Source organism: Anthonomus grandis, chromosome 21 (assembly GCF_022605725.1).
Source record: "Anthonomus grandis grandis chromosome 21, icAntGran1.3, whole genome shotgun sequence".
NCBI lineage: Eukaryota > Metazoa > Arthropoda > Insecta > Coleoptera > Curculionidae > Anthonomus > Anthonomus grandis.
In genome coordinates, this window is record NC_065566.1 from 380,233 (window position 1) to 395,401 (window position 15,169).

The window sequence follows — 15,169 nt, forward strand, 5'->3', positions numbered from 1 at the left end:
AAACAGACATGGTCTGTTGATTTGCTATTTTACAGATAAACCATACATTTCCATATCACATTGAAAATAAACCATAAAATATAAATTAAAGAATTAATTGTGCTTAGTAACCACATAGCAAAATTATATGTTTTACAAATAAATATGAAATTGTATAGTTTACTCTCCCAGAGAGACTTTTATAATTAAATATATAAATTTAAAATATATATAAAACTAGAAAAGGGATTTTCATTGTGAAAGCGAATGATTAATAGTAAGCCATGCCATTAGCACTAGGCACTTCTACAATTATCTACTATTTACCACACGCTAATCATTATACTCCGACTTTTGATACCTCAAGACGATAGCAAGAGTTGCCTCGCCGAATGAAAAATCCGCCACCCATTGCAATAAGTAATTACATGCATTTAACAAATTGGCCATTAAGCTAGGTTTAATCACTTATCGCATAAGATGGCTCTAATATATAAAGACATCACATAGTGAAATCTTTTGGGGGGCGGGAGATCATAACCTAGTATCTGAATCGAAGTGCGTCAAGAGTTTTGGTTACAGTCGGGCCGGATAACCCCTGGATGCATGTTGAGCTAGAAGTGTGAGTAAACTGATGTTTTATTTGCTTGCAATGCAAAACTCACTGCTCATACTATTTGAATACTGCTTTGCTCATTTGTAATTTTGTTTATGTTAAATATGTTTGTCCTAGTATTTTAACAAAATTTAACATTTTTCTAAGAGCAATAAGTATACATCTTCTAAAGTGTTATCAAACCCAGACATTCTAGTTATGCGATTATCATCACATTTCCACCATTGATCGTTATAATTAACTATAGATGTATAATGACCAGATCCAATGGTGTTTCCATGATGCTTAACAACACTTTTTACTCGGAATATTTGATCATCCAAAATAACACTTTCAGAGGCAAAATTGTAAAATTTGGTATTTATCTTATTCCCTTGAGGGCCAATTCTCTGAAGACATACTACCAAATATTTATGGCATATAACCACTGAACGTGTTTTTAGATTATTGTTACAGTATGGGCATAATCTATCAGAGTCTTTTAGCATTAACATTGAATTAAAATCAATTAAATTGCCACAGTTTTCAGGAAAATAAAGAAAATGAGTGTATATTATTTGTTCATTTTCATTCATATTAATATTACAGTTTTGACAATTTAAAAGTTCATGACCATTAGCTTTTATGAAAATGCTAAAATCATCTGCATCTAATCTTCTGATTAAAGATTGACAAAATGATTGAGCGTCCATTTGTTGATTTACAGCAAAATTTTCACCATTTCGACCAGACACCAATTGTCGAACTTTTAATGTGGAATTAATTTTGGTCAGCATAATATCATTTAGAATACTGTTTAGCGCTGTATTTCGCTTTGAAATGGATAAGCGAAATTCAGGTAAACATAAAAATGACTGTACGATGCTACTTGCATAACATGATACTATATCGGTATTTAATAAAGCAGGCGGTTTAGTAAATAAGTTGGGGTTGTTTTCGTCATCTGAACTAATATCTACTACCATATTGTCATTATTATCTTCTACACTTTGGTAAGTAGAGATACCCAATGAATTTTGTGTTGGTAAAATTTGCATTTGCTTGGTATTAAATTTTAGTTCAGTAGAGCCTTTTGTAGATTGTTTATTTTTATCAACGTTTTTTACCTGCTTGGGAATAAAACCTTTATCATAAATACTAACCACTAGTGATTTATGGTGACTATACACAGTATTGTAAATATTGTAACTCAAATTATTAAAATTACTAAAAAGCCAATCAATTTGAGTTTTTGATTTTGTAGTTGATTCGCCAACACTCAATTTGCAACTTAAACCTTTAGATATTAAACAATTTTTCAAACCATTTTCATTTTGATTGATAATATCTTGATTAAAATCACCGATGATTAGGATATCACTTTGTTGATCAATAATCTCCTCCAAACAAAATTTAGCATGTGCAATGCTCAATTTTGGAGGAATATAAACTGCTATGACATAAATTTCATTCAAGTAAAATGTGATTGCTTAAAACACTATACCACAGAAATCTTTGGTGTATTTTTTCACTGACTTTATTTTTGCTGATACATTTTTTTTCTTGAAACAAATTATGCCAAAGGGTTTACTTACAGTTTGATCGTTATTCAGGTTGGCAAACACTTCAAAATCATTTATTTTTAAATTTTGTTTCTTTTTAAGTAACCAGGTTTCAACAAAAATTAGGAAATGTGCGTCTTTAAAAATGGGATTATTTTTTATAAAATTAAAATTTTTTGGTAGACTTTGCACATTTTGATAAGCAATAATGTATTTGACATTAGAATCATTAAGATACTGAGTGTCATACCTGGATGTTATAAGTTTGTTTTCTTGCATATTTACCAGTTCTTTATAAGCAGCATCCTTTTCGGTTGCCGGTTTAGGGGCCTTAAACTTACCAATGATGTAGAGGCCACTTAGCTTTGTGGCCCGACTACAAGCAACATAGGTACTGGTTCTCGTCATGCGATTTCCAATGTGAACAGCCACCTGTTTGTAGGTGGCACCTTGACTCTTGTGGATTGTAATTCCTTCACTGATTACAAGAGGAAACTGAAGACGCTCAACGTGAACATTGCTGCCTTTTTGAATTTTAACAGCTCTGGCAGCTCTTTCTATGGGCGTCCAAGTGTATAACACACCCATAGACTTCCTAAGGGATTCGTTTCTCTTGCGGCATTCCTGGCCTGACTTGGAATCGAAGAACTCCATCCACACTCTGAATGGAATTTTACTTCGGTCATAGTCTATTTGACGTAGGATGCCTGTTGCACCATTCACTATTCCATCACTGGTGTCCACATTCATTGAAATCATATATTTGGCATCTACCTGCAATATTAAATTTAACATTAGGCCAAAACTCTCCCCCTTTTTTAAGCTTTTTGCGTGTTCCAGAAATAAATTTTTTAGTCGTTCTGAGCAACTCCCTTTGATAACGTCTCTGGCTTGACTTACGGCTCGCTCGGTTTTAAATGTAGACAGTTTCATTTCATTGAATGCATCTACTTCTGCATTGGTGCAAAATAAATGCATAGTGTCTTCAGGAATTTGGTCAATACTGTCTACTTCCCTGGACTTGATCAATTGCACATCTTCGTCGGTCATTTTACCAAACGCCATATTATTGAGGGCAACTGCAAAAGACTTATCTTCACTCTGTCTCATTATTTCTGAAAGTTCAAAATATTTAAAATGATCCCACAGATACGTTCCGCATAATTCTTTATACGGATTTGTTTTTACTGGGCAAAAAATATACATATCCCTTACTGGGGGTAATTGACGATTATCGCCGCATAAAATTATTGAAATATTTCCAAAGATGGCGTCAGATTTAAAGATTTGCTGCAATCTACTGTTAATATGGTCAAACAATCTGGCGCCAACCATGGAATATTCATCTATGATAATTAATTTTAAGTCATACAAATTACAATATATAGTATTAACGGTGTCATGGTGTAACGGAATTAGTTCTTCACCATACTGACTAACGGGTAACGATAATGCCGCATGTAAGGTTATACCCCCGATATTAAATGCCGCTTTACCTGTAGGCGCACAAAGTAACACTTTTAAACTTTCAGGATTATTTCCCGGTATTGAGTTGAAATGGCGCAATAACGACTGGGTTATTGCCGTAATCAGGTGACTTTTGCCTGTACCTGCTGGACCACTAAGTGTGCAGTAGAAAGTTTCCCCTTCAATTAGACTGTCTTGCACGACATTAAGGAACTGATACTGCTTGTGATTCAGTTTGCTTATGAGGGCTTCATACTCTGAATCGCTCATCTGATGAGGCGTTGGGAAAGCGATATGTTTTACTGGCGCTTCATCGTCTTTCTTATCGATGATGTGATTGAATGGATCATAAATGGGGTTGTCTAGTCCATAAGGCATAAACTCATCATCGATTTCTCCACCGAATCCACCATCGTCTAATTGATTTGATCGGTCTTCGGCAAGTTTCAGGGCTTCATCGATTACCTGTTCATCTAAGACATTGAACTTTTGTCGATTTGCAACAATCTCTTGGTATCGATCTTTGTATATGCTCTGTTGATCAATGTTCTCATTTTCAACTTCATCCACTTCATTTCGCCATGGGATGTATAGCATTATTTGTTCCCTATAATAGTTAAGAGGGTCTTGCTGAAGTCCATAACTACGGTAGGCTAAAATTTTAGCATGACCCCTTTTAACTAAAACGCCACTTCCATCTTTTAAGGGTAAACCATTAGCCTTTGTTTCTGCTTGTTTCTTAAAGAAATCATAATAGGCCGCAAACTCAGCCAAACATATGTTTTTCCATCTCATCAGGCCGCTGTTCATAGTGTTCTATAAGACCATCACAATAAATATTGGGATCGTCATTGTCCATTTCTTTAAGTTGTGCTAATGGTTTCAACATTTTTGTCCTTTCCCTGATTGGATTTGTATGGATGTATACATAGGAGGTACAGGTGTCATGCATCGGTAGTTGTAACACGCTGTAGGCGGCTTCCTGGGCACTTACTTCGCTCGCATTTAAGAAAGCTGCTGCAAGAGATTTAAGTTTGCCCTTTAGATTTGTTGAGATTTAAGTTTGCCTTTTAAATTACCTTTTTTAATTTCTTCCATAGTCTTCATTAAAATATCAGACACACCTCTTTGGGACTTATTGATATAGTTGACTATGTAGGTGCAACAACCATATGGCTCAAAAACTAATTGAATGTCCATGTTGCTCTTCATCATGGAGAACATTTCAGCATTAAAGTTGTTAATAAAACCATCTTTTGGCAGCCTTTCTAAAAATAAAGTGGTTTTAAAAATGTTGTGCTGTATAACATTAAGATACTCATCCTTAGACATACCAAGGTCAGCCAAAAAGTTTTCAAATGATAAATCTGGTTTATCCTTAAGCCTACGCATTATCATTAAAAACTTTTCAGACATGGCCTTACGTAAATCCGCTTCCTTGGTTTTGTCAATTTTTATTGGCGTTAGAATTACCGATTTATCCATTGGAAGGTATGGGATACCATACCTGCAAACTTTGTATCCCCGCACTTCTTTTTGACACGATTTAGAATGATGATGCGTATTAAACTGAATTATATCACGGACACTTTCTAAATCACTATTACAGGTAATATACCTGTTCGCGAATTCGGCACACTCTTTGAAACTTTCTGGTGTTTCTTGGAATTTTGGAGCATTTGATAACCACAATAACCCGTGAACATGAGGAGACCCACGATGTTGAAATTCTATGCGGTAATAATGATGCTCTATGGGATTTTGTTTAAAGGGTCCATTTTGACTCTTCATATATTTAAATAGCAGTTTGAACCGATAATCAAAGTATCTGGCACAAGTTATCGGATCTGTTCTAATTAAGCGAGTTTTTTCTAAGTAGGGCATACTCGCGGCCTCCTCTAGAGTAACATCTTTTTGATCAACAACTTGTGCTAATACCTTGATTAATTCGGGCCATGCTGTTTCGGCTGCTGACACGGTAAAAAATAGTGTGGGGATTCCAAATTGGCGAATCATACACAGTAATTTTGTCTTTTCGTGCTTCCAATAAGCAGGTGAACCTACAATTCTACTAAGAAAATGGAATCCCATGTCACTTCGAATCAGCTGGTCTAGAAAATTTGCTTGTCTTACTTGTCCAGCTGTATATTTTCCATCCTCATTCCTCTTTTTTCTGAGACATGTTGCAATTGCACTGGATAATTGGTTTAGTTGACGTTTTTTAAATGTATACAACAGATAGTCTGTCCTTGCAAATCGCCTGTCTTTGTGCTGGAGTAGTATTTTCGTCTGGTCAGAATAGGAGAATTTTGTAAGAAATTGCTTAGCATGTCCACAGAAAAGTGTAGGAAATGAGAGTTCATCGCTAAACTGGTCAAGCATCAAATGTATTGGCGTTTTACCTTCTCCTGGGGCAAAACAGATATTTTCTAGGTTACATTTGTCAAGCAAAGTTTCTTGGCCCCCAGGATTTAAAGGCTCTTCTTCTTCATCTAAGAATTCCTCTAAATTGTATATATTGTTTTTTTCAATTGAAGGTTCTTTTTGAATATTTTTATCGTCATTCTTAGATTCTAGGGGCACTTCCATTGTTTCGAAAAACGCATTATCGAACAACTCTTCAAAATTTTCACTACACACTGTTTTAGAATCCAATTCCACCACTTTAGAGCCTTCATTTAAGATCTGTGCAGAGGATTCTACTTGAGATCTTAAGTAGCCATTAATATTTTTTTCCCAATCATCTGATTGCTTTATGCCTTCTTGTATGTAAAGAGGTTGTTGACACAAAAATTTTGCCGCTTTTAGAACAACTGCGGGCCGTATGGTTTCCAGGAGATAATCATTTTTATAATTCATTTTTCTCTTGAGCTTAACCTGAATAGTTTGTGTCTCCTCTACATTTCTAGGCAATAATTTGGTCGAAGTATCTATATTTATAGGGACATTGACTATTTGGCCAGTTATGTAACACTGTCGTGCATATCCTACCTGTCGGATTTGCATGAAAGGTAACCTGGCCGACACCATCCTTTCTTCAAGGATAGTCAGATCTTTTAGCTCAACTGGTATAGGGTGAACAATATTATGATTGCCGGACCAGAACTTTGGCAATTGTCCTTTATAAATATTTGATGAGCAAGACTTGCAAAAGAAAACCCCATCATTGCAAATTTGTGTAGTGAATTGGTTTCCAAATTTGTTTTTTAGCAATTGTAGATTTATTTTTGTACATGAAGTGGGAAACCATAATCGCAAACAACAGCTGCAAACAATGGTGGGGCCTTCTCTTAATGCTAGTTCAAACTCGGTTGGGTGATTGGTTCTAGTAGCTTCCGGCTTCTTTTCAATTATATCTATATGTGATATTTTTTTAAAGGAATCATTAACTTTTTGTTTCTTTTGAGTGACAATTTTTGATGACAATGCGTCATTGTCATCAATAACCGTCAATGATTTTCGCTTATTAAACTGTGTTACAATTTCATTAAATTTTACCTTGCTGGTACTATCCTCTGGAACCATATCTTTGGGCAACTTTTGTTGCAAATTTATAGGCTTACCAGGAATTTCTAAATTTTCCTTTTTGTCACCACTGTCTTTATTTACCATCTTGCTGGACATATATTTTTCTTTATTCTGGAGTCTTGTTGTTTTAGCAGACTTCTTACTCATTTTTGGCATCTAAAAATCCATTAAACATACTTTAATCATAATCCTAGCTTTATTTTTGTAATTAATTAATTTTAAATCTATATCAACCTGATGTTCTATAAGAATTCAAAGACTTTCTCTGATTTATGATTTTAAGTTTTATTAAGAATTGATATATATAGAACTTACAATATATAGAACAATACGATAAACTGAATGAATGAAATAAAGTATCTAGGCTTTATAATTAATATTAAAAAATTAAGTATCTTTCAATAACATGTAAAAGATTGTAAAAGTTTTTTTGTCACGAATTTTCCAATATGTTTAGCTTTTTGCAAGGTTGACAATATTTAAAACAATTCTCCAGCTTCATTCTGAATATTGCTCTACTTTTTATATTTAAACTACAATTACATAATTAGTAAGAAGAGGAGGAATTCATTTGTGTCTTCCTCAAAGTTGAATTGATTTCCATCTTGTAAAAACGAACAAAACCTCAATAATGGTGTCATAATTTTATTTTAGTTATTAAAATAGTCATTTTAATGCAGTTACCCAGGAATAATTTAAAAATTAACTTGCATTACATAAATTAGCATAATTGTCATGAAGAATACTTTATATTATAAGATTAGACTCACAATAAATTATTGTAATTATTGTAATTAACTGCAAGTAGATAGATAGACAACAATTAGTTTTAATTGTTGCTTTAGAAATAACTTTTAAAGTTACCATAAATACTTTTAAAAACACCACTAGACTAAAAAAAATGTATGTAAAAATGTTTCTAGTTTTGTTTCATACAATAAATTTCTTTACATTTTATGTAATTAAAAATTAATTTACACCTTTGAGTATACATGTTATAAAATACCTTTAATTTAGATCCTTTAAAGCCCTAAGTAGTCTAACCTATATTACCTATACATGAAAACTCAGAATCAAATCAGACCTATAGCATGCACATCTTTTACATCTGTAATCATATATTTAGGATAATAAATTTTAAAACTGTTTAAAAGTTAAAATATTGATAATATATAATTTGAATAAAACTTACCTTTGCTTTTGTAGATCGGAACTATGGAAGACAAATACTATAGGATGCAATGAGTAAAATTTTTCCAAAAACCTTGCTTACTTGCTTGTTTTGTCAATGGAGCACAGCACTTTTAGATCTAATCAGTTTAATAAGTGTTGTGTGTTTGAGAATCTAGAAATGAAAGAATATAAACGTCTAACTAAAAACTGTTGATATATATTCTAATATTCCTCAAAATTAGCACAAAGGACACATTAAGAAATTCTAAAGGAACTTTTACTACTCTTATGATGCAAAAACGGAATATAAAATGAATGTTTAGATCGTCTTTTTAACCTATCCTTATTTATAATATAAATGGATATTAAAATTACTGTGTGGTCATTAAGCAATTCACCTACCCAACGATTTTTAGATCTTTTTTTATTGTTTAGCAAGCTTACCTTAAATCGATTATATTAAAAGAAAAAAATTCTTGAATGAACCACTTTTTAACAAAAAAACAATAATTTACGTTGTATTCGACCATATACAATTTTGTTATGCTTCTATTTACTTATGAACACAATAATATTAGAAATATACTATGTTATTATCACGGGCTAACGACTTTTCTATTGATCTAAAATATTTTGTTCGTCCATTAAGTGAATAAAAATATAAAAATAAGACTTTTTTTTAACCACATTGTCTTGTTTACTTTTAGGACGTTGACGTTTATAGTGTCAAATATCAAATTATTAACATATCATGTTCCGAAAAATTGAACTAAATCTTCCACATTGATAGATAATATACTTAAATTAATATAAAAACTTACCTTTGATTTTGTAGAATAAAACTAACTGGGCGAAACAAAATCTAAAACATTCAATGAGCCAAATCTGTCAAAACACTGCTTGTTTATGGACTTTAAAGAAAGCAATCGCCAGCCAGCACAATAAAACTTAACTGCTTACGCCTCCAAATCACTTACCTAAAAATGACAAACAAACAAACTTATAACTAAAACCGATTAATATAACTTCGAAATAATTAATATTCCTCAAAATAAGCACAAAATAAACCTTAAAAATTTCCCGAAAGAAATTTTATAACGCTTATAATGCACAAAGGAATCTAAAATGAATGTTTATTTACGCTGGTTACCCCGGATACCGCTCCATATACGTTTATTTGTCAAAAGCACGGTTAACTTTGTCCTTGTATTTTAAGGTGCTTCTATGTAGCGATGATTTAATGGAGCGATTCGCAACGGCGACATTTAAGCGTCGTCGTCACTGACGAACTTTTTTTTGCTAGGTTTGGGTTATTTTATTATGTTCATTTTAGGATTTTATGAATAGGTTTCTGGGTTTTTGTATATAATATTAATGTTATAATATTTAATGTTATTATTGTAATATTTAATATTAATATTATAATATTAGTTGATGTTAACCATTTTTGCCTTCAATGGTATTTGAGATTCGTGGTGACTATTAACGTAAATTTGTCAAACGCAATATTTTTATAAAAGCATTTTTTAAAATTTAGATTTCCTTTATCAAGTCTAATTAGTTTTTTATTTACAATTTAATCGACATAGGGAATGTTAGTGAAGAAAATGCTTTTCTTATAAAAAAGTTAAAATACAAAATGTTAGTGATTATTCAAGAGCTACTAAACAACGTTAATGTTCGGGGATCATGACTATACATTTAGTTGAAAAAACATAAGTGTTTGACTAAAAAACATTTATTGCTTATAAAGAAGTTTTGTAAATATAAAGCCTAAAAAGTTATTTTCAAAACAATTTATTAGCTGTATCCTAAATAAACCAAAAATACCCAATAAACCGCGAAAAATTTCGAAAAAATTATTTTAATTTTTTTTAAATAAACTATAAGACTAACAACATTTTGTCTTTTATAAAAGTTATGAGGAATATTATGAGGTATCCGCACGTTAAAACGAATCGGTTCTAGCTGTCATAAAATCGGAGAAAATAAAGAAAAACCATGAAACATAAATATCGAATTATCAAGGGTCCTATATAAAAAATTTAAGTTCTTTATCCTTCTATCATGTACAACTTTTAAATAACTTTAAAAAAGGTTATTATAGATTTGACTCTTAAATAAACGAAAAACCTATTTCTTTGCATTTTTCGATTTTGAAGCGAAATCAGGGCTCAAAATGAGCATTTTTTCAAAATATGCAAAAATTTTAACATTTTTTTCTTCAGGTTAAAAACCATTCAAAAACTAGTAAAAAAGCCTAATAACAAAAATTTCTACGATTTATACGAGTGCCACAATATAAAGGGAAATGATTAGGTCCAACAACCGGATAAGACAACCGAATTTTTACGTCGTTTTTTTCAATTTTTCAGTTTTATTTCGAAATGCAATTGCAATAAAATATAAAAAGAATTAACAGGAGGAGAATAAGGAATAATAGAAAACATCAACGAATTGAATCAAAGCTATAGAAGTCGAGATATTAGTAAAAATTTAAAAAAAAAAAAGAAAACTGGTTTTTTCCCACGGTATCATTTTTTTCCTTAAAATGATAATCGACAAATTATAATGTAAGCCCTAAGTTGGCAATTTCAAGTAAAAAAAACACAAGAAAAAAAAAATTTTTTTTTGCTCCAAAATCGAAAGGGGTATAGCCATGAAAAATTTCGAAAAAATGGTTTTTATTTTTTTCTAAATAAACTATAACTCTGACAACTTTTTGTCTTAAACAAAAGTTTTCGGGAATATTACGAGGTATCCGAATGTTAAAACGAATTGATTCTAGCTATCACAGAATCGGAGAAAATTGTAAAAAACTATTAATAATAAATATCGAAATATCAAGAGCCCTATGGAAAAATTTCAATTTTTTATTTTTCTATCTTGTACTACTTTAGGATACCTTTTAAAAAGGTTATTATCGACTTGACTCTAAAATAAACGAAAAACCTATTTCATTGCATTTTTCGATTTTGAAGCAAAATCCGGGATCAAAATGAGCATTTTTTCAAAATATGCTCCGATTTCAAAATTTTTTTCTTCTGGTTAAAAATCATTCAAAAGCTAATAAAAAAGCTTTATGACAAAATTTTCCACGATTTATACGAGTGCCATAATATAAAGGGAAATATTAGGTCCCACAAGAGTCTATGTATAGGGATAAGACAACCGGGTTTTTACGTCGATTTTTTTAATTTTTTAGTTTTATTTCGAAAAGCAATTGTAATAAAATATAAAAAGAATTAACAGGAGGATAATAAGGAATAATAAAAAACATCAACGAATTGAATCGGAGCTATAGAAGTCGAGATATTAGTAAAAATGTGAGAAAAAAATAAAAGAAACCTCATTTTTTCCCACGGTAGGATTTTTTTTCTTAAAATTATAACCGACAAATTATAATGTAAGCCCTAAGTTGGCAATTTCCAGTAAAAAAAACCCAAGAAAAAAAAAATTTTTTTTGCTCCAAAATCGAAAGGGGTATAGCCATGAAAAATTGTCAAAAAATGGTTTTTATTTTTTTCTAACTAAACTATAACTCTGACAACTTTTTGTCTTAAACAAAAGTTCTAGGGAATGTTACGAGGTATTCGAATGTTAAAACTAATTAATTATAGCTATCACAGAATCGGAGAAAATTGTAAAAAACTATTAATCATAAATATCGAATTATCAAGAGCCCTATGGAAAAATTTCATTTTTTTATTTTTCTATCAGGTACTACTTCAGGATACCTTTCAAAAAGGTTATTATCGATTTGACTCTAAAATGAACAGAAAACCTATTTATTTGCATTTATCGATTTTCGAACAAAACCGGGCCCAAAATTAAAATTTTTTCAAAACATGCTCCAAATTCCAAATTTCTTTTTTCTGGCTAAAGACCATTCAAAAAGGAATGAAAAAGCTTAATGACAAAAATTTTCAAAATCTATAATAATGCTACAATATTATGAAAGAAGATAAGTTCCCTTTAAAGCATATCCAACCGATGATTTTTTAATTTGTTTTTCAAAGGCAAATCTAAGAAACAATTAAGTTAAAAGCAATAGGGTACTACAAAATATTATCTATAAATATATACATATAATCTAATAGGAAATTTCAATCAAATCGGGCGAATACGAAAGAAATTTTGATAGTCACGTGACTTAAAAACGCAATATTTTAAAAATTTGTAAAAATTCAATAATGGCATCCTAATAAAACTCTAAATACCAAATTTCAACCCAATCGTATCAATAGCAAATAAGTTATGGAAGTCACGTGACTTTAAAATTCAATATGTCAAATTTCTGTCATAATTTATTACTTGCATCTTAAATAAAGCCCAAATTCCAAATTTCAACCCAATCGGATCAATAGCAAAAGAATTATCAAAGTCACGTGACTTTAAAATATAATTTGTCAATTATCTGTTAAAATTTATTAATTGTATCCTAAATAAAGCATAAATACCAAATTTGAACCCAATCGGACTCATAGCAAAAAAGTTACAATAGTCACGTGACCCGGAAGTCAAATGTCAAATATCTGTCAAAAATTAATAATTGCATCCTAAATAAAGCCCAAATACCAAATTTGAACCCAATCAGACCAATAGCAAAAAAGTTACAATAGTCACGTGACCTGGAAGTCAAATGTCAAATATCTGTGAAAAATTAATAATTGCATCCTAAATAAACCCCAAATACAAAATTTCAATCAAATCGGACAAATAGGAAGAAAGTTAAGGTAGTCACGTGACCTTAAAACATAGTCATGTCAAATATCTGTTAAAATTTCTTAATCTTATCCGAAATAGGTACTAGGTACCAAATTTCAACCAAATCGCACCAATACCAAAAAAGTTATGATACTCGACTAACATTAAAAATCAATAATTTCAAAAAAATTTTATTTATAACCCAAAAGCAATGTTTAAGAATTATTAACATATATTAATAATAAACTAAATAGTAAAAACTCACCTAATATCAAAATTTTTATTTTAAATTAAATAGATCATTACGACTGACCCGTGTATATATTCGAATAATTTTAATAAAATAATCGGGCAAATTTCATTTCGTCTCACCCCGGTATAAAACCACTGACTTTTCAAAAAAACGGCATTTTTCGAAGACGTCAAAATGTTTGCCGAATTTTCCTGGCCGCAATACACAATTTCCCCAAATGATATGCACAGATTCGGAAAGCCCATTCATTTTCTGATTCGGTGCTTCCTTTCGCTGATCGTTTCCGGTTCATTTTCATTCATAATTTTACAAAAAACCAAACCAAGTCCCGGCCACCTGTCACGAGCAAAAAATTTGTATCCACCATGCGTCAAAGTATTGTTCCCACTAGCCATTTCATCAGAGTTTAGGTTGACACCTCCAATTACCTGCAAAAACGCAAAAAAATGGACTTTTTTCATAAAATCGCATTTTTCGGGTACTTGTACTATCGCTGGAACCCTGAAATTTTAGTATGTGTTGTAAAACAAAATTTCGGATCCTTTAGATGTTGTTTGATCCTTTCACCATGTACAGGGACGCGGCAAATGAATTAAACGCAAAAATTCGAATTGCTCAGAACCTATTAAAGTTGGAAGATTGTAATTTTACACAAATACTGGGGTTATTAAAGTATTTAATGCCTGAGAATATAAATGGTCCAGATGCCACTACGAAAAAGTTATTAAATAAAATGTGATTTTCGGGTCGGACCTTCATGGGTAAAGTTCATTATTGCTCGCCCTGTATGGTTCCCAAAAATTTCGGTTATATGGCATATAAAAGGTAAAAGATGAAGTTATTTTTTGAAAAAAAAAATTTTCCCAAAATAAGTATCGTTTGGCGGGAAATCCCAAAAAACTGAAAATGCCAGAACTCGTAAAATAAATTTTTTACAAAAAAAAGCTCCAAGTATGTTAAATCTCTTATAAAATGAAGTCTTTTCGCCGAAACACTTTTTTTATAAAAATTTTTTTTTAGCCTCTGGAGAAGTTTGAATTTTTTTTTTAGTCACTTTTGTTCGCTTATAACAACTCACCCTGTATACCGATCGGGCCCAAAAAGTATACAGACATGAATTACTATAAAGTCTTTTATGCCTAAAAATTTCAATTTTTTTGACAGCGTTAAAATTGAGATCTCGTGCAAAAATGAATTTTGACCGGTTTTTTTACGAATTTTTGACTTTGAGACAGTACCGCTCCGTTTGGTGGTACCGGAAAAAAAAATTGTTTACGGATCCATCATTCTCAATGTATTGAGAGACCCTATGCCAAATTTCATCGTTTCGCTATCCATACAGCCAAAGATATGAATTTTTATTTCCAAAAAAACACGATTTTTCGGACCCGAGGTCGCGTGCATAATATAGTCGCAGACGCTCCTATATAACAAGTATAGTCGCTTCGCTCCTATACTTTTGGTCCGTGGGGACCAGTTTGGAACCTTTAGGTCTTGTCTGTGAAAAGCCATAAGGTAATTAAAAAAATAAAATCAAAAACTATCAGGTGTACTTAGGTGAGTCGCGGAGGCTAACGTTTACCTGCCAAGGAAAGAGAGGACCAGTTGTTGGGGTATCATGCTTCAAAGAACCATAATTTGTTATATAGTCGCGTTGTGTGTCAATATACTATCTTATATTTCAAATATCTGTGAAAGTATATTAATTGTATTCTAAATAAAGCCTGAATACCAAATTCGAACAGAATCGGACCAATAACAAAAAAGTTACGGTACTTGCACTTACGGTCACCTGACCTAGGCTGAAACTCAAATGTCAGTTATCCGTCATAATTTATTAGTTGTATCCTAAATAAACCATAAATACCAAATTGAGAGAGAAGTTTCCATAAGGGTAATTTATTG

The 15,169-nt window shown here is 31.5% G+C and overlaps 1 protein-coding gene across 7 annotated transcripts in view; it reads right to left on the reverse strand.

Moving 5' to 3' along the window:
• Positions 1–15,169, reverse strand: part of LOC126748056 (uncharacterized) — a 1,030,708-nt gene that overhangs the window by 25,574 nt on the left and 989,965 nt on the right. Inside the window, exon 5 of one of the 7 annotated variants that reach the window (XM_050457058.1) lies at positions 4,683–4,871. The exons of 5 other annotated variants lie outside the window; for them this stretch is intronic. In XM_050457058.1, the coding sequence (XP_050313015.1) occupies positions 4,683–4,827 (145 nt within the window). In that variant the 5' untranslated portion in view covers positions 4,828–4,871. The remainder of the gene's footprint in view (positions 1–4,682; positions 4,872–15,169) is intronic. One more of the 7 variants, XM_050457057.1, reaches the window with a different exon arrangement.